Source organism: Rutidosis leptorrhynchoides, chromosome 9, assembly GCF_046630445.1.
Source record: "Rutidosis leptorrhynchoides isolate AG116_Rl617_1_P2 chromosome 9, CSIRO_AGI_Rlap_v1, whole genome shotgun sequence".
Classification (NCBI taxonomy): domain Eukaryota; kingdom Viridiplantae; phylum Streptophyta; class Magnoliopsida; order Asterales; family Asteraceae; genus Rutidosis; species Rutidosis leptorrhynchoides.
The window spans coordinates 47096564-47119151 of NC_092341.1; the positions used below are offsets into that span (position 1 = coordinate 47096564).

A 22588-nucleotide genomic window follows, 5' to 3' on the forward strand; every position below is an offset into this window, starting at 1 on the left:
AGTTACGATTATATTTTTTAATATATATACGAATGATATAGGTTCGTGAATCCGATGCCAACCCTCATTGTTCAGTATCGTCGTATGAATATTTTTACTATAAAATATTGTAGAGTGAGTTTCATTACTCCCTTTTTAAATGTTTTTGCAATATATATTTTTGGGACTGAGAATACATGCGCTTTTATAAATGTTTGACGAAATAGACACAAGTAATTGAAACTACATTCTATGGTTGAATGATCGAAGCCGAATATGCCCCTTTTGCTTTGTAGCCTAAGAATTAGTAAACCGATCTACTAATTGACACGAATCCTAAAGATAGATCTATTGGGCCTAACAAACCCCATCCAAAGTACCGGATGCTTTAGTACTTCGAATTCATTTTTATCATGTTCGATGGATGTCCTGGAGTGATAGGGGATATTCTTATATGCATCTTGTTAATGTTGGTTAGCAGGTGTTCAATCCATATGAATGATTTTTGTCTTTATGCATGGGACGTATATTTATGAGAAATGAAAATGAAAATCTTGTGGTCTATTAATATGATGGAAATGATTATTTATGTTAAATTAATGAACTCACCAACATTTTGGTTGACACTTGAAAGCATGTTTATTCTCAGGTAAGAAAGAAATCTTTCGCTATGCATTTGCTCATTTGAAAGATATTACTTGGAGTCATTCATGACATATTTCAAAAGGCGTTGCATTCGAGTCATTGAGTTCATCAAGAATATTATTAAGTCAATTATAGTTAGATATATTATGAAATGGTATGAAAGCTGTCAACTTTCGATGTAATGAAAGTTTGTCTTTTAAAAGCGAATGCAATATTTGTAAAATGTATCATATAGAGGTCAAGTACCTCACGATGTAACCAAATGTAATGTATTCGTCCAGATGGATTAGGACGGGTCATGAAAGGGATTGTCATTCAAAGAAGACTGAAAAAAGCAACACCGCTCAATCCAAAAGTGAGGATGAGTGGGATGTCGAGGCACTAATGGCGACTGATGTTAAAGAGTGATCACTCAAGGTTGCAAAGTCGATACAACTTGATCATGACCGTGATTGGATCGTTGATTCCGGGTGTTCTATTGATATGACTGGAGACAAAAACAAACTCCAGAATATGGTAATGTACAAAGGGAGTAGGGTTGTGGTAACTGCAAACAACTCCAAACTTCCTATAAGTCATATTGGAAGCACCGTTGTTTCATCTCCAGTTGATGAAACTGAAGTTCCGTTACAAAATGTTTATCATGTGCCCGTAGTAAAGAAGAATCTTTTTCTCTGTACCACAAGTAACAGCAAGTGGCCAATTTGTTTTATTTGGTCCAGAAGATGTTAAAGTTTACGAGAAGATTCAAGTCATTAGTGAACCGGTCATGATGGGAACAAGAAAAGAATCAATGTATGTAATGTCGGCTGAAGTGGCGTACGTAGACAAAACAAGAAAGAGTGAAACTGTGGACTTATAGCACATGCGTCTAAGTCACGTTGGTTACGATAAACTGGACATGATGATGAGGAAATCGATGCTCAAGGGTCTCCCCATTCTTGAAGTTCGAAAGGATGTAGTATGTGCAGGCTGCCAATTCGGTAAAGCACACCAATTGCCATTTGATGATTCCAAGTTTAAGGCAAAAAAGGCACTTGAGCTAATTCACTCGGATGTATTTGGTCCTGTCAAACAAGCCTCGGCAGGTGGAATGAAGTATATGGTGACATTTATAGACGATTTTTCAAGGTACGCATGGGTTTATTTTATGAAGAATAAATCTGACACTCTAACAAAATTCAAGCTGTTTAAGGAAGAAGCAGAATCAGAGCTGTGTACAATGTATTCATACAGATAATGGTGGTGAATATGTTTCGAGTGAGTTCTCAAGTTACCTTCGAGAATGTAAAATTCGTCATCATCTTACTTGCCCAAATACACCTCAACAAAATGGTGTATCGGAACGGAAGAATAGACATCTTGTTGAGGTGTGTAGAAGTATGATGCATGCAAAGAATATCCCTGGACGTTTCTGGGCAGAAGCCATGCAAACTGGTGCTTATGTTGTGAATCGACTTCCTCAACAACGGTTAGCGTATCAATCACCCTTCGAGAAATTATGGAAAACTAAGCCTTCAGTTAGTTATTTTCGTGTTTTCGGATGTGTATGTTATGTGTTCATTCCTGATCACTTACACAGCAAAATGGAGAAGAAAGCTATTCGATGCATTTTTGTAGGTTACGATAATCATCGAAAAGGGTGGAGGTGTTGTGATCCAACGTCAGGAAAATGTTATACATCACGAAATGTGGTGTTTGATGAAGCTTCATCTAACATCACATTTCGTGATGTATAACATTTTCCCGACATCGGGTCACAACATATTATGGATACAATTTGAATACTTAGAAGTTTACTTGAGATGAATTATAGCTAGAAATGCATAAATCTTGTTTAATGCATACCATGGGCATCCACAATTATAACTTAAAATAGGCATTTTCTACGTAGTACAGAGGACAGATTTTCAAACAAATTTTATTGAATTTGTAATAACTCAATTTTCAACTTCTAATGTGTATGTGACTAAGCCTTTTCAAAAAGCATGTGTATGTAACTAATGATTAATCACACATGCTCTGATATAATTGAAAGTGTTACTGTCGTGTTTGTTAGCTATTATATATGTCTTCACTAAGACCACAGATAACGCATCGGCATTAGCCGCTTTGCCATCCACATGTCACCACAAACGCCACCACAAACACCGAGAATGGGCGTTTGTGGCCAGGCGTTTGTCGGCCGATCACGGGGTGAGGGAGGGGCGGTTTGGGGAGGTGTCAAGCTGTGATTGGTGGATGAATTATATCCGTTGGAGACTAGCCGTTGGCCTTTTTCTTTTTTCTATAAATACATACACAACTGAATCCTTAATTTTCATTGTTCATTTCACACATTACTCATACTTTCTATTTATCAATTCAATTTATATAAACATAAACATTTTAGTTTTTATCAACAAAAAATGGAGTTTTCAGCCGCTAGTCTAGATTTTCTATTCGATAGCACCTCGTCCGACGAAGAGGAAAAAAGCCCACCTAGAATAACTCGGGTGCAATGAAACCCACGACGTTTTATTAATAGAGATCGTGAACAAGCGTTTATTAATTTGTGAAATGACTATTTTACTCAAACGCCGACGTATCCACACGACATTTTAAAGAGACGATTTCGGATGCGAATTCATTTATTTCTCCGAATCAAAGACAGTATTCTCAATCACTCTTATAATAATAATGCTCCTAAACACTTTGTATTTTTCTAACAACGTCCGGATGCACTCGGACGTCTTGGTTTTACTACGTTTCAAAAAATAACTTGTGTGTTACGCTAATTGGCGTATGGAACATCCGCTGATATTTTTGATGAATATATAAAAATGGCGGAGAAAGCGGGATATGTTTGTTTAAATAATTTTTGCAAGTGTATAATTGATCTATATGGTCAAGAATATTTGCGAAAGCCGACGGCAACTGACGTTGCTCAGTTGTATTCGGCGTACGAGGAGAAACATGGTTTTAAAGGAATGTTGGGTAGTATTGACTGTATGCATTGGGCTTGGAAAAATTGTCCCGTGCATGGAAAGGCCAATATACTAGAGGTGATCACGGTCACCCTACGATCATGCTTGAAGCGTTTGCTTCATACGATATGTGGATATGGCATTCGTTTTTTGGGATGGTTTGTTCAAACAACGGCATAAATGTGTTGAATCATTCACCGTCGTTTGATTCACTCAAAAAAGATAGAGCTGCACCGTCTCCGTTTGAAGTAAACGGACACGTCTATCCCTTTGGTTATTACTTGGCGGACGAGATATGTCCTGATTGGACAACCTTAATAAAGGGATATTCGATGCCTATTGATGAGCCATGAGTCAAATTTACTAGATTTCAAGCGAGTGCTCGAAAGGACGTAGAGCGTACATTTGGAGTTTTACAAGGTAGGTTTGCAATTTTAAAAACTCCGGCACGAGTTATGAGCGTTAATAAGATGAGAAGGATAATGTACAGTTGCATCGTTATGCACAACATGATACAAGAAGATAACGGTTTTGCCTTGAGTGCTTGGGAACAAGAATGGTTAGATAAACCCGAAAACATGCCCCGTCGTAATATTATGAGAAGAGTCAAAGATTGAAGATCACAAGAAAAGGAAATTCGTGATCGAAACGTACACGATCAACTACGTGAAGATTTAACGGCTCATATTTGGAACCTCCCACCAAACTTTCGTTCTACAAAATAGTCTTTTATTTTTTTAATTCATGTAACATTTTTTTTTCTAATGTAAAGTTTTTTTCAATGTAACGTTTTTTTTTAATGTAACTTTTTTTTATTTATTAATGTAACTTTTTTTTTTTGTATATGTAGTGTTACATTTTATCTTATTTAATAAATAAAAACAAATTAAAATAATCAAACTGTTATAATTCAGTAGGCTTATAACTACCTTTAGTGGATTTGTTCTTGACTATAGGCTACTAATAAACTTAAAATAAGAGAGAGTAAAAGAATGGTGATATATGAAATATATTCTATGTGTGCATCTTATGCAAATCACATCCTTTGGTATTTATAATACAATAATTTACTGTGCAGTTAGGTAGAATAATAATACATCCGTGATTTGATTTAAATTTGTCAGCCACATGTTTTCTGTCTTTATCACAACACTCCCCCTTGGATGACAAATTGTTTTAAAGAGTAACTTAGTACTGCCTCGTTAAAAACCTTGCTAAAGAAAACCCGGTGGAAAAAAACTTTAGCTAAGAGAAAAAGAGTGCAGCATAGAGTTGACTCCCCCTTAAGTAGACATCGTTGAGCTTTTACATCTTTTAAACATGCCTCATGCCAATATTGTGAACGTGTGTTCTGAAAATAGCAGTTGGAAGTGCTTTGGTAAAAAGATCGGCAGAGTTTTTGCTGGATTGAACATATCTCATTTCAATCCGGTTGTCTTTGATGAGATCTTGAGTGTATGAGAAGAATCTGGGAGGTATGTGTTTCGTTCGGTCACTTTTGATATACCCTTCTTTCATCTGTGCTATGCAAGCTGCATTATCTTCATAGATAGTTGTTGGGATTTTATCATGTTCTAACCCACAAGAATCAGTAATGAGTTGTGTCATTGATCTCAACCAAAAACATTCCCGAGTAGCTTCATGTAATGCAATCAATTCGGCATGATTTGATGATGTTGCAACAAGTGTTTGGTTTTGAGAACGCCATGATATTGCGGTACCGCCATTTAGGAATACATATCCAGTTTGAGATTTGGCTTTATGTGGATCAGATAAATAACCTGTATCTGCATAACCAACTAAATCTTGTTTTGAATCGTTAGAATAAAATAATCCTAAATCAGTAGTTCTTCGAAGGTATCGAAATACGTGTTTAATCCCATTCCAGTGTTTTTTGGTAGGAGCTGAGTTGAACCTTGCCAACAAATTAACTGCAAAAGAAATGTCAGGTCTTGTACAATTTGTAAGATACATAAGAGCTCTAATTGCACTAAGATATGGTACTTCTGGTCCCAGGATATCTTCATGATCTTCACAGGGACGAAATGGATCAGTGTCAATATTAAGTGATCTAACAACCATAGGAGTACTTAATGGTTTTGCCTTGTTCATATTGAAACATTTTAAAATCTTTTCTGTATAAGTTTCTTGATGTACAAGTAAACCATTAGGCATATGCTCAATCTGCAAACCAAGGCAATACTTGGTTTTTCCGAGATCTTTCATTTCAAATTCTTTCTTTAGAAGTTGAATGGCTTCATGGATCTCTTTATTTGTACCTATGATGTTAAGATCATTGACATAAACAGCTATGATCACATATCTAGATGTTGTTTTCTTAATGAATACACATGGGTAAATAAGATTATTTGTATACCCCTTGCTTATCAAGTAATCACTTAATCGTTTATACCACATGCGACCCGATTGTTTTAACCCATATAAAGACCTTTGTAATTCGATTGAGTACATTTCTTTGGATTTTGCATTGGATGCTTCTGATACCTTAAATCCTTCCGGTATCTTCATATATATATCACTATCAAGTGATCCATATAGATAAGCAGTCACAACATCCATGAGATGCATTTTTGAATTTTTAAAAACTGCCAGGCTGATTAAGTATCTAAAAGTAATTGCATCTATAACAGGAGAATAAGTTTCCTCATAATCAATTCCTGGTCTTTGAAAAAAATCTTGAGCTACAAGTCTAGCTTTATACCTTGTAACTTCATTTTTCTCATTTCTTTTTCGCACAAAAACCCATCTATATCCCACAGGTTTCACATCTTTAGGTGTGAGAACGATAGATCCGAAAACTTTTTTTTTATTGGGCGATTCAAATTCAGCTCGTATTGCTCCTTTCCAATGATCCCAATCATGTCTATTTTGACATTCCATGACAGATTTTGGTTCTGGATCATCATCATCATTCATGATGTCATATGCAACATTATATGAAAATATCTCATCAAGATTTTTCATTTCATTTCGGTTCCATAATAATTTTGAATGTGCATAATTGATTGAAAATTACGTATTGATATCATCAATCTCCTCTGCAGAAGGAGTATTGATTTTTGGTTCTTCTTGAACACTTTCTTTTTCCTCATTATCAGCTGATTTTTCTTTTTCGAGGATTTTTATCTTTTGAACCAATTGGTCTCCCACGTTACTGGCGTGGCAAAGACTCAAGAGTGACATTATTGCCAGCTTTTGGAATTTCAATTCGAGCTGGAGCATTTGCTGTTGGTATATATGATTTAGTCACTCTTTTTATATCTGTAAATGCATCAGGCAATTTATTCGCAAGTTCTTGCATATGCATTATTTTTTGAACTTCGGTCTCGCATTCTTTTGTGCGAGGATCAAAATACATTAATTGAGGTTCACACCATAAAACATTATTTTCTTTATTTTTTATTTCTCTCCTAATCTAGGGAACAATGTTTCATTAAAGTGACAATCAGCAATATGTGTTGTAAAAACATCACCCGTCATGGGTTCAATATATCTTATGATTGAAGATGTTTCGTATCCAACATATATTCCCATTCTTCTTTGAGGACCCATTTTAGTGCGTTGTGGTGGTGCGATAGGAACATAAACCGCACAACCAAATGTTCTACGGTGGGAAATATTTGGCTGATAGCCAAAAGCAAGTTGCAAAGGAGAATATGTATGACTTGCACTTGGTCTAATGTGAATTAATAATGCAGCATGTAAAATTGCATGATCCCATACAGATACTGGGAGTTTTGTTCTCATTATCAATGGTCTAGCTATTAACTGCAATCGTTTGATTAGTGATTCGGCTAAACCATTTTGTGTATGCACATGGGCAACAGGATGTTCAACAACAATCCCAATAGACATGCAAAAATCATTAAATGCTTGAGATGTAAACTCACCAGCATTATCCAATCTCACCCTTTTAATAGTATAATCAGGGAAATGTGCTCTCAATTTAGTAATTTGAGCAAGGAATTTTGCAAATGCCATGTTTCGACTTGATAATAGACAAACATGAGACCATCTACTAGATGCGTCTATTAGGACCATGAACTATCTAAATGGTCCACATGGTGGATGAATTGGTCCACATATATCACCTTGAATTCTTTCAAGAAACATTGGTGATTCTTTTTCAACCTTAAGAGGTGATGGTCTTATTATCAATTTTACAAGTAAGCATGATGTACATGGAATAATTGCATCATGAGGGATCTTTTGATCCATCAATGGATGTCCATGTGTATTTTGAATTATTCTTTTCATCATTGTTGATCCTGGGTGGCCTAATCTTTCATGCCACAGATTGATCATTACAGGATCACATGCCTTTTCATTAACTACCATGTGTGTTTCTGGTACATTTATATATGTATAATGTAAACCAGAACTAAATCTTGGTAGTTTTTCAATCACATGCTTCTTGTCAGTGATACTTAAATATTTATCATTTTCTGTAGTCACTGACTGATAATCATATCCATTTTGGTATATGTCAGAGAAGCTTAACAAATTTCTCTTTGACATGGGAGAAAATAAGGCATTTTTTTATCAAAAAATTTGTACCATTTGGTAACATGAATTTTACTTTTCTCATTCCTTTTATTAAATCCGCAGGACCTGTTATAGTATGTACCGTTCCTTCTGTTGCTTTAAAATCAATGAAATATTTTTTAGATTTGAGTATAGTGTATGTGGTACCACTGTCTGCAATACAAAGATCCCCACCATTTGACTGATTTTGCACTCCAGTAGTGTACATCATGAACTTCAAAATATGAGAAACAATTAATGAGTACATAATTCATCAATATATTACATTCAAAAATATGTTATAAATGAAAGTACATAATAAGGAAACATATAGTAAAGTAGATATGGTATAGATCGTAAATCTACATCCATTTATTTGATATGGACATATAATAGGAAATTTATTCATTAAAGTAGTCACTTGTTGGCTCAGTGATTTTTGTATCAAGGTCATCCACAAGGTTTTCCTCTTTTCATTTTCCTTTTAGGGATTCCTGATATTGATTAACAGATTATTGATTTGTTCGACAGTTTTTAGACCAATGGCTAATTTTACCACATCGATAACAAGAATCTTCAATATTCTTTGAAGAGCTTCCTTCAACATTATGATTTATGAGATTGTATGGTGGTTGAAATTTATAATTTTGTGAATTATTATTTCTTTGTCCACGACCACGACCACCGTAACCATTACGACCATGACCACCACCACGACCATTACCATAAGGGTGATTTCGAACATAGTTATGATTTTTATTATTGTTATGGTAATTTCCATGATGATGGTTTTTGCCAATATTGAAATGTCCCGTTCTTATTGATTAAAAACGTTCCATATTAATTGATTTCGTTGCGAGGTTTTGACCTCTATATGAGACGTTTTTCAAAGACTGCATTCATTTTAAAACAAACCATAACCTTTATTTCATCAATAAAGGTTTAAAAAGCTTTACGTAGATTATCAAATAATGATAATCTAAAATATCCTGTTTACACACGACCATTACATAATGGTTTACAATACAAATATGTTACAACAAAATAAGTTTCTTGAATGCAGTTTTTACACAATATCATACAAGCATGGACTCCAAATCTCGTCCTTATTTAAGTATGCGACAGCGGAAGCTCTTAATAATCACCTGAGAATAAACATGCTTAAAACGTCAACAAAAATGTTGGTGAGTTATCGGTTTAACCTATATATATCAAATCGTAACAATAGACCACAAGATTTCATATTTCAATACACATCCCATACATAGAGATAAAAATCATTCATATGGTGAACACCTGGTAACTGACAATAACAAGATGCATATATAAGAATATCCCCATCATTCTGGGACACCCTTCGGATATGATATAAATTTCGAAGTACTAAAGCATCCGGTACTTTGGATGGGGTTTGTTAGGCCCAATAGATCTATCTTTAGGATTCGCGTCAATTAGGGTGTCTGTTCCCTAATTCTTAGATTACCAGACTTAATAAAAAGGGGCATATTCGATTTCGATAATTCAACCATAGAATGTAGTTTCACGTACTTGTGTCTATTTTGTAAATCATTTATAAAACCTGCATGTATTCTCATCCCAAAAATATTAGATTTTAAAAGTGGGACTATAACTTACTTTCACAGATTTTTACTTCGTCGGGAAGTAAGACTTGGCCACTGGTTGATTCACGAACCTATAACAATATATACATATATATCAAAGTATGTTCAAAATATATTTACAACACTTTTAATATATTTTGATGTTTTAAGTTTATTAAGTCAGCTGTCCTCGTTAGTAACCTACAACTAGTTGTCCACAGTTAGATGTACAGAAATAAATCGATAAATATTATCTTGAATCAATCCACGACCCAGTGTATACGTATCTCAGTATTGATCACAACTCAAACTATATATATTTTGGAATCAACCTCAACCCTGTATAGCTAACTCCAACATTCACATATAGAGTGTCTATGGTTGTTCCGAAATATATATAGATGTGTCGACATGATAGGTCGAAACATTGTATACGTGTCTATGGTATCTCAGGATTACATAATATACAATACAAGTTGATTAAGTTATGGTTGGAATAGATTTGTTACCAATTTTCACGTAGCTAAAATGAGAAAAATTATCCAATCTTGTTTTACCCATAACTTCTTCATTTTAAATCCGTTTTGAGTGAATCAAATAGCTATGGTTTCATATTGAACTCTATTTTATGAATCTAAACAGAAAAGTATAGGTTTATAGTCGGAAAAATAAGTTACAAGTCGTTTTTGTAAAGGTAGTCATTTCAGTCGAAAGAACGACGTCTAGATGACCATTTTAGAAAACATACTTCCACTTTGAGTTTAACCATAATTTTTGGATATAGTTTCATGTTCATAATAAAAATCATTTTCTCATAATAACAACTTTTAAATCAAAGTTTATCATAGTTATTAATTAACTAACCCAAAACAGCCCGCGGTGTTACTACGACGGCGTAAATCCGATTTTACGGTGTTTTTCGTGTTTCCAGGTTTTAAATCATTAAGTTAGCATATCATATAGATATAGAACATGTGTTTAGTTGATTTTAAAAGTCAAGTTAGAAGGATTAACTTTTGTTTGCGAACAAGTTTAGAATTAACTAAACTATGTTCTAGTGATTACAAGTTTAAACCTTCGAATAAGATAGCTTTATATGTATGAATCGAATGATGTTATGAACATCATTACTACCTTAATTTCCTTGGATAAACCTACTGGAAAAGAGAAAAATGGATCTAGCTTCAATGGATCCTTGGATGGCTCGAAGTTCTTGAAGCAGAATCATGACACGAAAACAAGTTCAAGTAAGATCATCACTTGAAATAAGATTGTTATAGTTATAGAAATTGAACCAAAGTTTGAATATGATTATTACCTTGTATTAGAATGATAACCTACTGTAAGAAACAAAGATTTCTTGAGGTTGGATGATCACCTTACAAGATTGGAAGTGAGCTAGCAAACTTGAAAGTATTCTTGATTTTATGAAACTAGAACTTTTGGAATTTATGAAGAACACTTAGAACTTGAAGATAGAACTTGAGAGAGATCAATTAGATGAAGAAAATTGAAGAATGAAAGTGTTTGTAGGTGTTTTTGGTCGTTGGTGTATGGATTAGATATAAAGGATATGTAATTTTGTTTTCATGTAAATAAGTCATGAATGATTACTCATATTTTTGTAATTTTATGAGATATTTCATGCTAGTTGCCAAATGATGGTTCCCACATGTGTTAGGTGACTCACATGGGCTGCTAAGAGCTAATCATTGGAGTGTATATACCAATAGTACATACATCTAAAAGCTGTGTATTGTACGAGTACGAATACGGGTGCATACGAGTAGAATTGTTGATGAAACTGAACGAGGATGTAATTGTAAGCATTTTTGTTAAGTAGAAGTATTTTGATAAGTGTATTGAAGTCTTTCAAAAGTGTATAAATACATATTAAAACACTACATGTATATACATTTTAACTGAGTCGTTAAGTCATCGTTAGTCGTTACATGTAAGTGTTGTTTTGAAACCTTTAGGTTAACGATCTTGTTAAATGTTGTTAACCCAATGTTTATAATATCAAATGAGATTTTAAATTATTATATTATCATGATATTATCATGTATGAATATCTCTTAATATGATATATATATACATTAAATGTCTTTACAACGATAATCGTTACATATATGTCTCGTTTAAAAATCATTAAGTTAGTAGTCTTGTTTTTACATATGTAGTTCATTGTTAATATACTTTATGATATGTTTTCTTATCATAGTATCATGTTAACTATATATATATATCCATATATATGTCATCATATAGTTTTTACAAGTTTTAACGTTCGTGAATCACCGATCAACTTGGGTGGTCAATTGTCTATATGAAACATATTTCAATTAATCAAGTCTTAACAAGTTTGATTGCTTAACATGTTGGAAACATTTAATCATGTAAATATCAATCTCAATTAATATATATAAACATGGAAAAGTTCGGGTCACTACAGTACCTACCCGTTAAATAAATTTCGTCCCGAAATTTTAAGCTGTTGAAGGTGTTGACGAATCTTCTGGAAATAGATGCGGGTATTTCTTCTTCATCTGATCTTCACGCTCCCAGGTGAACTCGGGTCCTCTACGAGCATTCCATCGAACCTTAACAATTGGTATCTTGTTTTGCTTAAGTCTTTTAACCTCACGATCCATTATTTCGACGGGTTCTTCGATGAATTGAAGTTTTTCGTTGATTTGGATTTCATCTAACGGAATAGTGAGATCTTCTTTAGCAAAACATTTCTTTAAATTCGAGACGTGGAAAGTGTTATGTACAGCCGCGAGTTGTTGAGGTAACTCTAGTCGGTAAGCTACTGGTCCGACACGATCAATAATCTTGAATGGTCCAATATACCTTGGATTTAATTTCCCTCGTTTACCAAATCGAACAACGCCTTTCCAAGGTGCAACTTTAAGCATGACCATCTCTCCAATTTCAAATTCTATATCTTTTCTTTTAATGTCAGCGTAGCTCTTTTGTCGACTTTGGGCGATTTTCAACCGTTGTTGAATATGGATGATCTTCTCGGTAGTTTCTTGTATAATCTCCGGACCCGTAATCTGTCTATCCCCCACTTCACTCCAACAAATCGGAGACCTGCACTTTCTACCATAAAGTGCTTCAAACGGCGCCATCTCAATGCTTGAATGGTAGCTGTTGTTGTAGGAAAATTCTGCTAATGGTAGATGTCGATCCCAACTGTTTCCGAAATCAATAACACATGCTCGTAGCATGTCTTCAAGCATTTGTATCGTCCTTTCGCTCTGCCCATCAGTTTGTGGATGATACGCAGTACTCATGTCTAGACGAGTTCCTAATGCTTGCTGTAATGTCTGCCAGAATCTTGAAATAAATCTGCCATCCCTATCAGAGATAATAGAGATTGGTATTCCATGTCTGGAGACGACTTCCTTCAAATACAGTCGTGCTAACTTCTCCATCTTGTCATCTTCTCTTATTGGTAGGAAGTGTGCTGATTTGGTGAGACGATCAACTATTACCCAAATAGTATCAAAACCACTTGCAGTCCTTGGCAATTTAGTGATGAAATCCATGGTAATGTTTTCCCATTTCCATTCCGGGATTTCGGGTTGTTGAAGTAGACCTGATGGTTTCTGATGCTCAGCTTTGACCTTAGAACACGTCAAACATTCTCCTACGTATTTAGCAACATCGGCTTTCATACCCGGCCACCAAAAATGTTTCTTGAGATCCTTGTACATCTTCCCCGTTCCAGGATGTATTGAGTATCTGGTTTTATGAGCTTCTCTAAGTACCATTTCTCTCATATCTCCAAATTTTGGTACCCAAATCCTTTCAGCCCTATACCGGGTTCCGTCTTCCCGAATATTAAGATGTTTCTCCGATCCTTTGGGTATTTCATCCTTTAAATTTCCCTCTTTTAAAACTCCTTGTTGCGCCTCCTTTATTTGAGTAGTAATGTTATTATGAATCATTATATTCATAGATTTTACTCGAATGGGTTCTCTGTCCTTCCTGCTCAAGGCATCGGCTACCACATTTGCCTTCCCCGGGTGGTAACGAATCTCAAAGTCGTAATCATTCAATAATTCAATCCACCTACGCTGCCTCATATTCAGTTGTTTCTGATTAAATATGTGTTGAAGACTTTTGTGGTCAGTATATATAATACTTTTGACCCCATATAAGTAGTGCCTCCAAGTCTTTAATGCAAAAACAACCGCGCCTAATTCCAAATCATGCGTCGTATAATTTTGTTCGTGAATCTTCAATTGTCTAGACGCATAAGCAATCACCTTCGTTCGTTGCATTAATACACAACAGAGACCTTGCTTTGATGCGTCACAATAAATCACAAAATCATCATTCCCTTCAGGCAATGACAATATAGGTGCCGTAGTTAGCTTTTTCTTCAATAACTGAAACGCTTTCTCTTGTTCATCATTCCATTCAAATTTCTTCCCTTTATGCGTTAATGCAGTCAAGGGTTTTGCTATTCTGGAAAAGTCTTGGATGAACCTTCTGTAGTAACCAGCTAGTCCTAAAAACTGGCGTATGTGTTTCGGAGTTTTCGGGGTTTCCCACTTTTCAACAGTTTCTATCTTTGCCGGATCCACCTTAATACCTTCTTTGTTCACTATGTGACCGAGGAATTGAACTTCTTCCAACCAAAATGCACACTTTGAAAACTTAGATTACAATTCTTCCTTCCTCAATACTTCTAACACCTTTCTCAAATGTTCACCGTGTTCTTGGTCATTCTTTGAGTAAATAAGTATGTCATCAATGAAAACAATGACAAACTTGTCAAGGTATGGTCCACACACTCGGTTCATAAGGTCCATGAACACAGCTGGTGCATTAGTTAAACCAAACGGCATGACCATAAACTCGTAATGACCGTAACGTGTTCTGAAAGCAGTCTTTGGAATATCATCTTCTTTCACCCGCATTTGATGATACCCGGAACGTAAGTCAATCTTTGAATAAACAGACGAGCCTTGTAGTTGATCAAATAAGTCGTCGATTCTCGGTAGTGGGTAGCGGTTCTTGATGGTAAGTTTGTTCAACTCTCGGTAGTCGATACACAACCTGAATGTACCATCTTTCTTCTTGACAAACAAAACAGGAGCTCCCCACGGTGATGTGCTTGGTCGAATGAAACCACGCTCTAAAAGTTCTTGTAATTGGCTTTGCAGTTCTTTCATCTCGCTGGGTGCGAGTCTGTAAGGAGCACGAGCTATTGGTGCAGCTCCTGGTACAAGATCTATTTGAAATTCAACGGATCGATGTGGGGGTAATCCCGGTAATTCTTTCGGAAATACATCGGGAAATTCTTTTGCAATGGGAACATCATTGATGCTCTTTTCTTCAGTTTGTACTTTCTCGACGTGTGCTAGAACAACATAGCAACCTTTTCTTATTAGTTTTTGTGCCTTCAAATTACTAATAAGATGTAGCTTCGTGTTGCCCTTTTCTCCGTACACCATTAAGGGTTTTCCTTTTTCTCGTATAATGCGAATTGCATTTTTGTAACAAACGATCTCCGCTTTCACTTCTTTCAACCAGTCCATACCGATTATCACATCAAAACTCCCTAACTCTACTGGTATCAAATCAATCTTAAATGTTTCGCTAACCAGTTTAATTTCTCGATTCCGACATATATTATCTGCTGAAATTAATTTACCATTTGCTAATTCGAGTAAAAATTTACTATCCAAAGGCGTCAATGGACAACTTAATTTAGCACAAAAATCTCTACTCATATAGCTTCTATCCGCACCTGAATCAAATAAAACGTAAGCAGATTTATTGTCAATAAGAAACGTACCCGTAACAAGCTCCGGGTCTTCCTGTGCCTCTACCGCATTAATATTGAAAACTCTTCCACGGCCTTGTCCATTCGTGTTCTCCTGGTTCGGGCAATTTCTAATAATGTGGCCTGGTTTTCCACATTTATAACAAACTACATTGGCATAACTTGCTCCGACACTACTTGCTCCGCCATTACTCGTTCCGACAACATTTGTTCCTTTCGTTCTATTAACCCCTGGTCCGTAGACCTCACACTTCACCGCGCTATGACCATTTCTTTTACACTTGTTGCAAAATTTGGTGCAGAACCCCGAGTGATTCTTTTCACACCTTTGGCATAGCTGCTTCTGATTGTTGTTGTTGTTGCGGTTATTATTGTTGTTGGGATGATTGTTGTAGTTGCTGTTGTTGTTGTTGTTGTTGTTGTTTTTGGGCCGTTTGTTGTAGTTGCGATTGATGTTGCGATTGTTGGGATAATTGTTGCGATTATTGTTGTAATTGCTGTTGTTGTTGTATTGGTGATTCTTATCACCGTTTTCCTCCCACTTTCTTTTGACTTGCTTCACATTGGCCTCTTCAGCAGTCTGTTCTTTAATTCTTTCTTCAATCTGGTTCACTAGTTTGTGAGCCATTCTACATGCCTGTTGTATGGAGGCGGGCTCGTGTGAACTTATATCTTCTTGGATTCTTTCCGGTAATCCTTTCACAAACGCGTCGATCTTCTCTTCCTCATCTTCGAATGCTCCCGGACACAATAGGCACAATTCTGTGAATCGTCTTTCGTACGTGGTAATATCAAATCCTTGGGTTCGTAACCCTCTAAGTTCTGTCATGAGCTTATTGACCTCGGTTCTGGGACGGTACTTCTCGTTCATCAAGTGCTTGAATGCTGACCACGGTAGTGCGTACGCATCATCTTGTCCCACTTGCTCTAGATAGGTATTCCACCATGTTAACGCAGAACCTGTGAAGGTATACGTAGCGTACTTCACTTTGTCCTCTTCAGTACACTTACTTATGGCAAACACCGATTCAACCTTCTCGGTCCACCGTTTCAATCCGATCGGTCCTTCGGTTCCATCAAATTCCAAAGGTTTGCAGGCAGTGAATTCTTTGTAGGTGCATCCTACACGATTTCCTGTACTGCCAGATCCAAGGCTATTGTTGGTATGTAGCGCAGCCTGTACTGCGGCTATGTTTGAAGCTATAAAAGTACGGAATTCCTCTTCATTCATATTCACGGTGTGTCGAGTAGTCGGTGCCATTTCCTTCAAAATAGTCAAATGGAACAAGTTAATCATACAGAATATTAAGAGTAGTTAATAGTATTTCGTAGCATAATATGAACTCATTTATAAAAGCTTTTTCTTCATATTAGCGTTTTATAAGTTTAAATTCGGGTAGTACCTACCCGTTAAGTTCATACTTAGTAGCTAATATACAATTCAACTACTACAATTCTATATGAAAAACTGATTATAATAATATTTCGCGTTCAAACTTTTATACAATATTTTACAAACTTACAATACCGCTTATTTTACATAAAGCATGAAATATAGCACACAATAACTTTGATACAAGATAGTTGTGAAGACAATTCTAGCTAGTACACAAGTCGTTCAGCAAAGACAATAAAGACACGTAATTCATACGTCTAGAAACAAGTCATGCATTCTGGTTTTACTAGGACTACTTCCCATCCTTGGTCTTGTGCAACATAACCGTTATGGCCGTTGATAAGACAGCGTGTTGTAACGTCATCAAAGGGACGAGGGTTACGTAATGTCCAACAGTCCCGTAATAATCTAAAAACCTCATTTCTTACCCTAATTACCGACTCCGTCACTTGTGGAAACGTTTTGTTTAATAGTTGTAGCCCGATGTTCTTGTTCTCACTTTGGTGAGAAGCGAACATTACTAATCCGTAAGCATAACATGCTTCTTTATGTTGCATGTTAGCCGCTTTTTCTAAATCACGAAGTCCAATATTCGGATATATTGAGTCAAAATAATTTCTTAACCCGTTGCGTAAAATAGCATTTGGGTTCCCCGCAATATATGCGTCAAAGTAAACACATCGTAACTTATGGGTTTCCCAATGTGATATCCCCCATCTTTCAAACGAAAGTCTCTTATAAACCAAGACATTCTTGGAACGTTCTTCGAATGTCTTACAAACTGATCTCGCCTTAAATAGTTGTGCCGAAGAATTCTGGCCGACTCTAGACAAGATTTCATCAATCATGTCTCCGGGTAGGTCTCTTAAAATATTAGGTTGTCTATCCATTTTGTGTTTTTAAACTGTAAAATAGACAAGAGTTAGATTCATAAAAAAATACTTATTAATACAAGCAATTTTTACATATATCATAAAGCATAAGAACACTATATTACATATATTACACCACACGAATACAACTATCTTATTCCGACTCGCTCGTTTCTTCTTCTTCGGTTTTGGTTCGTTTTGCCAAGTTTCTAGGGATATATGATGTTCCCCTAATACGAGCCGTCGTTGCCCACATTGGTTTAGAAAAACCTGGTGGTTTAGAGGTTCCCGGGTCATTGTTACAACTTAAGGACTTCGGGGGTTGACGATACATATAAAGTTCATCGGGGTTGGAATTAGATTTCTCTATTTTTATGCCCTTTCCCTTATTATTTTCTTTTGCCTTTTTAAATTCAGTTGGGGTAATTTCTATAACATCATCGGAATTCTCGTCGGAATCCGATTCATCGGAGAATTGGTAATCCTCCCAATATTTTGCTTCCTTGGCGGAAACACCATTGACCATAATTAACTTTGGTCGGTTGGTTGAGGATTCTCTTTTACTTAACCGTTTTATTATTTCCCCCACCGGTTCTATTTCTTTATCCGGTTCTGATTCTTCTTCCGGTTCCGATTCTTCTTCCGGTTCCGACTCTTCTTCCGGTTCCTCTTCGGGAATTTGTGAATCAGTCCACAAATCATTCCAATTTACATTTGACTCTTCATTATTATTAGGTGAGTCAATGGGACTTGTTCTAGAGGTAGACATCTATCACATAATATCAAACACGTTAAGAGATTAATATATCACATAATATTCATATGTTAAAAATATATAGTTTCCAACAAAAATGTTAAGCAATCATTTTTAAAGAAACCACGGTCGAAGTCCAGACTCACTAATGCATCCTAACAAACTCGATAAGACACACTAATGCAAATTTTCTGGTTCTCTAAGACCAACGCTCGGATACCAACTGAAATGTCCCGTTCTTATTGATTAAAAACGTTCCATATTAATTGATTTCGTTGCGAGGTTTTGACCTCTATATGAGACGTTTTTCAAAGACTGCATTCATTTTAAAACAAACCATAACCTTTATTTCATCAATAAAGGTTTAAAAAGCTTTACGTAGATTATCAAATAATGATAATCTAAAATATCCTGTTTACACACGACCATTACATAATGGTTTACAATACAAATATGTTACAACAAAATAAGTTTCTTGAATGCAGTTTTTACACAATATCATACAAGCATGGACTCCAAATCTCGTCCTTATTTAAGTATGCGACAGCGGAAGCTCTTAATAATCACCTGAGAATAAACATGCTTAAAACGTCAACAAAAATGTTGGTGAGTTATAGGTTTAACCTATATATATCAAATCATAACAATAGACCACAAGATTTCATATTTCAATACACATCCCATACATAGAGATAAAAATCATTCATATGATGAACACCTGGTAACCGACAATAACAAGATGCATATATAAGAATATCCCCATCATTCCGGGACACCCTTCGGATATGATATAAATTTCGAAGTACTAAAGCATCCGGTACTTTGGATGGGGTTTGTTAGGCCCAATAGATCTATCTTTAGGATTCGCGTCAATTAGGGTGTCTGTTCCCTAATTCTTAGATTACCAGACTTAATAAAAAGGGGCATATTCGATTTCGATAATTCAACCATAGAATGTAGTTTCACGTACTTGTGTCTATTTTGTAAATCATTTATAAAACCTGCATGTATTCTCATCCCAAAAATATTAGATTTTAAAAGTGGGACTATAACTCACTTTCACAGATTTTTACTTCGTCAGGAAGTAAGACTTGGCCACTGGTTGATTCACGAACCTATAACAATATATACATATATATCAAAGTATGTTCAAAATATATTTACAACACTTTTAATATATTTTGATGTTTTAAGTTTATTAAGTCAGCTGTCCTCGTTAGTAACCTACAACTAGTTGTCCACAGTTAGATGTACAGAAATAAATTGATAAATATTATCTTGAATCAATCCACGACCCAGTGTATACGTATCTCAGTATTGATCACAACTCAAACTATATATATTTTGGAATCAACCTCAACCCTGTATAGCTAACTCCAACATTCACATATAGAGTGTCTATGGTTGTTCCGAAATATATATAGATGTGTCGACATGATAGGTCGAAACATTGTATACGTGTCTATGGTATCTCAGGATTACATAATATACAATACAAGTTGATTAAGTTATGGTTGGAATAGATTTGTTACCAATTTTCACGTAGCTAAAATGAGAAAAATTATCCAATCTTGTTTTACCCATAACTTCTTCATTTTAAATCCGTTTTGAGTGAATCAAATTGCTATGGTTTCATATTGAACTCTATTTTATGAATCTAAACAGAAAAGTATAGGTTTATAGTCGGAAAAATAAGTTACAAGTCGTTTTTGTAAAGGTAGTCATTTCAGTCGAAAGAACGACGTCTAGATGACCATTTTAGAAAACATACTTCCACTTTGAGTTTAACCATAATTTTTGGATATAGTTTCATGTTCATAATAAAAATCATTTTCTCAGAATAACAACTTTTAAATCAAAGTTTATCATAGTTATTAATTAACTAACCCAAAACAGCCCGCGGTGTTACTACGACGGCGTAAATCCGGTTTTACGGTGTTTTTCGTGTTTCCAGGTTTTAAATCATTAAGTTAGCATATCATATAGATATAGAACATGTGTTTAGTTGATTTTAAAAGTCAAGTTAGAAGGATTAACTTTTGTTTGCGAACAAGTTTAGAATTAACTAAACTATGTTCTAGTGATTACAAGTTTAAACCTTCGAATAAGATAGCTTTATATGTATGAATCGAATGATGTTATGAACATCATTACTACCTTAATTTCCTTGGATAAACCTACTGGAAAAGAGAAAAATGGATCTAGCTTCAATGGATCCTTGGATGGCTCGAAGTTCTTGAAGCAGAATCATGACACGAAAACAAGTTCAAGTAAGATCATCACTTGAAATAAGATTGTTATAGTTATAGAAATTGAACCAAAGTTTGAATATGATTATTACCTTGTATTAGAATGATAACCTACTGTAAGAAACAAAGATTTCTTGAGGTTGGATGATCACCTTACAAGATTGGAAGTGAGCTAGCAAACTTGAAAGTATTCTTGATTTTATGAAACTAGAACTTTTGGAATTTATGAAGAACACTTAGAACTTGAAGATAGAACTTGAGAGAGATCAATTAGATGAAGAAAATTGAAGAATGAAAGTGTTTGTAGGTGTTTTTGGTCGTTGGTGTATGGATTAGATATAAAGGATATGTAATTTTGTTTTCATGTAAATAAGTCATGAATGATTACTCATATTTTTGTAATTTTATGAGATATTTCATGCTAGTTGCCAAATGATGGTTCCCACATGTGTTAGGTGACTCACATGGGCTGCTAAGAGCTGATCATTGGAGTGTATATACCAATAGTACATACATCTAAAAGCTGTGTATTGTACGAGTACGAATACGGGTGCATACGAGTAGAATTGTTGATGAAACTGAACGAGGATGTAATTGTAAGCATTTTTGTTAAGTAGAAGTATTTTGATAAGTGTATTGAAGTCTTTCAAAAGTGTATAAATACATATTAAAACACTACATGTATATACATTTTAACTGAGTCGTTAAGTCATCGTTAGTCGTTACATGTAAGTGTTGTTTTGAAACCTTTAGGTTAACGATCTTGTTAAATGTTGTTAACCCAATGTTTATAAAATCAAATGAGATTTTAAATTATTATATTATCATGATATTATCATGTATGAATATCTCTTAATATGATATATATACATTAAATGTCTTTACAACGATAATCGTTACATATATGTCTCGTTTAAAAATCATTAAGTTAGTAGTCTTGTTTTTACATATGTAGTTCATTGTTAATATACTTTATGATATGTTTTCTTATCATAGTATCATGTTAACTATATATATATATCCATATATATGTCATCATATAGTTTTTACAAGTTTTAACGTTCGTGAATCACCGATCAACTTGGGTGGTCAATTGTCTATATGAAACATATTTCAATTAATCAAGTCTTAACAAGTTTGATTGCTTAACATGTTGGAAACATTTAATCATGTAAATATCAATCTCAATTAATATATATAAACATGGAAAAGTTCGGGTCACTACAAATATGACCATGACCTCGCCCACGTCCTCGTCCAGGTGCATTTCTTTTTTTTATTATTATTATTGTTAATAGCATTAACTTCAGGGAATGCTATCGCACCCGTAGGACGAGATTCTTGATTCTTCATCAGTAATTCTTTATTCACTTCTGCAACTAAGAGATAAGTTTGAAGTTTGGAAAAAATTTTGTACTTCTGCAATCTTAAATTTTCTTGTATAGTAATTTTTGCAGAATGCATTGTGGAGAAAGTTTTCTCTATCATATCAGCATCACTTATTTCTTGACCACAGAATTGAAGCTTTGAACGGATCTTGAACATGGTCGAGCTGTATTCACTTACCTTTTTAAAGTCTTGGAACCTTAGATTTCTCCATTCTTCCCTCGCAGCTGGGAGTAATATTTCCTTTTGATTATCGAATCTACTCTTGATACTTTCCCATAAAACATGTGGATCTTTGATAGTGAGATACATATGTTTTAAGGTGATATCAATATGTTTGCGAATAAAAGCAATTGATTTTAATTTATCTTGATCAGAACAAGTATTGT

General features: G+C 34.9%; 1 protein-coding gene across 1 annotated transcript; it reads left to right on the forward strand.

Moving 5' to 3' along the window:
* Nucleotides 1-3446: 3446 nt before the first annotated feature.
* Nucleotides 3447-3943, forward strand: LOC139868007 (uncharacterized). Its single transcript, XM_071856347.1, has 2 exons — nucleotides 3447-3612; nucleotides 3654-3943. Exons 1-2 carry the CDS (start codon nucleotides 3447-3449, stop codon nucleotides 3941-3943), a joined length of 456 nt encoding a protein of 151 aa, XP_071712448.1.
* The last annotated feature ends 18645 nt before the right edge of the window (nucleotides 3944-22588 follow it).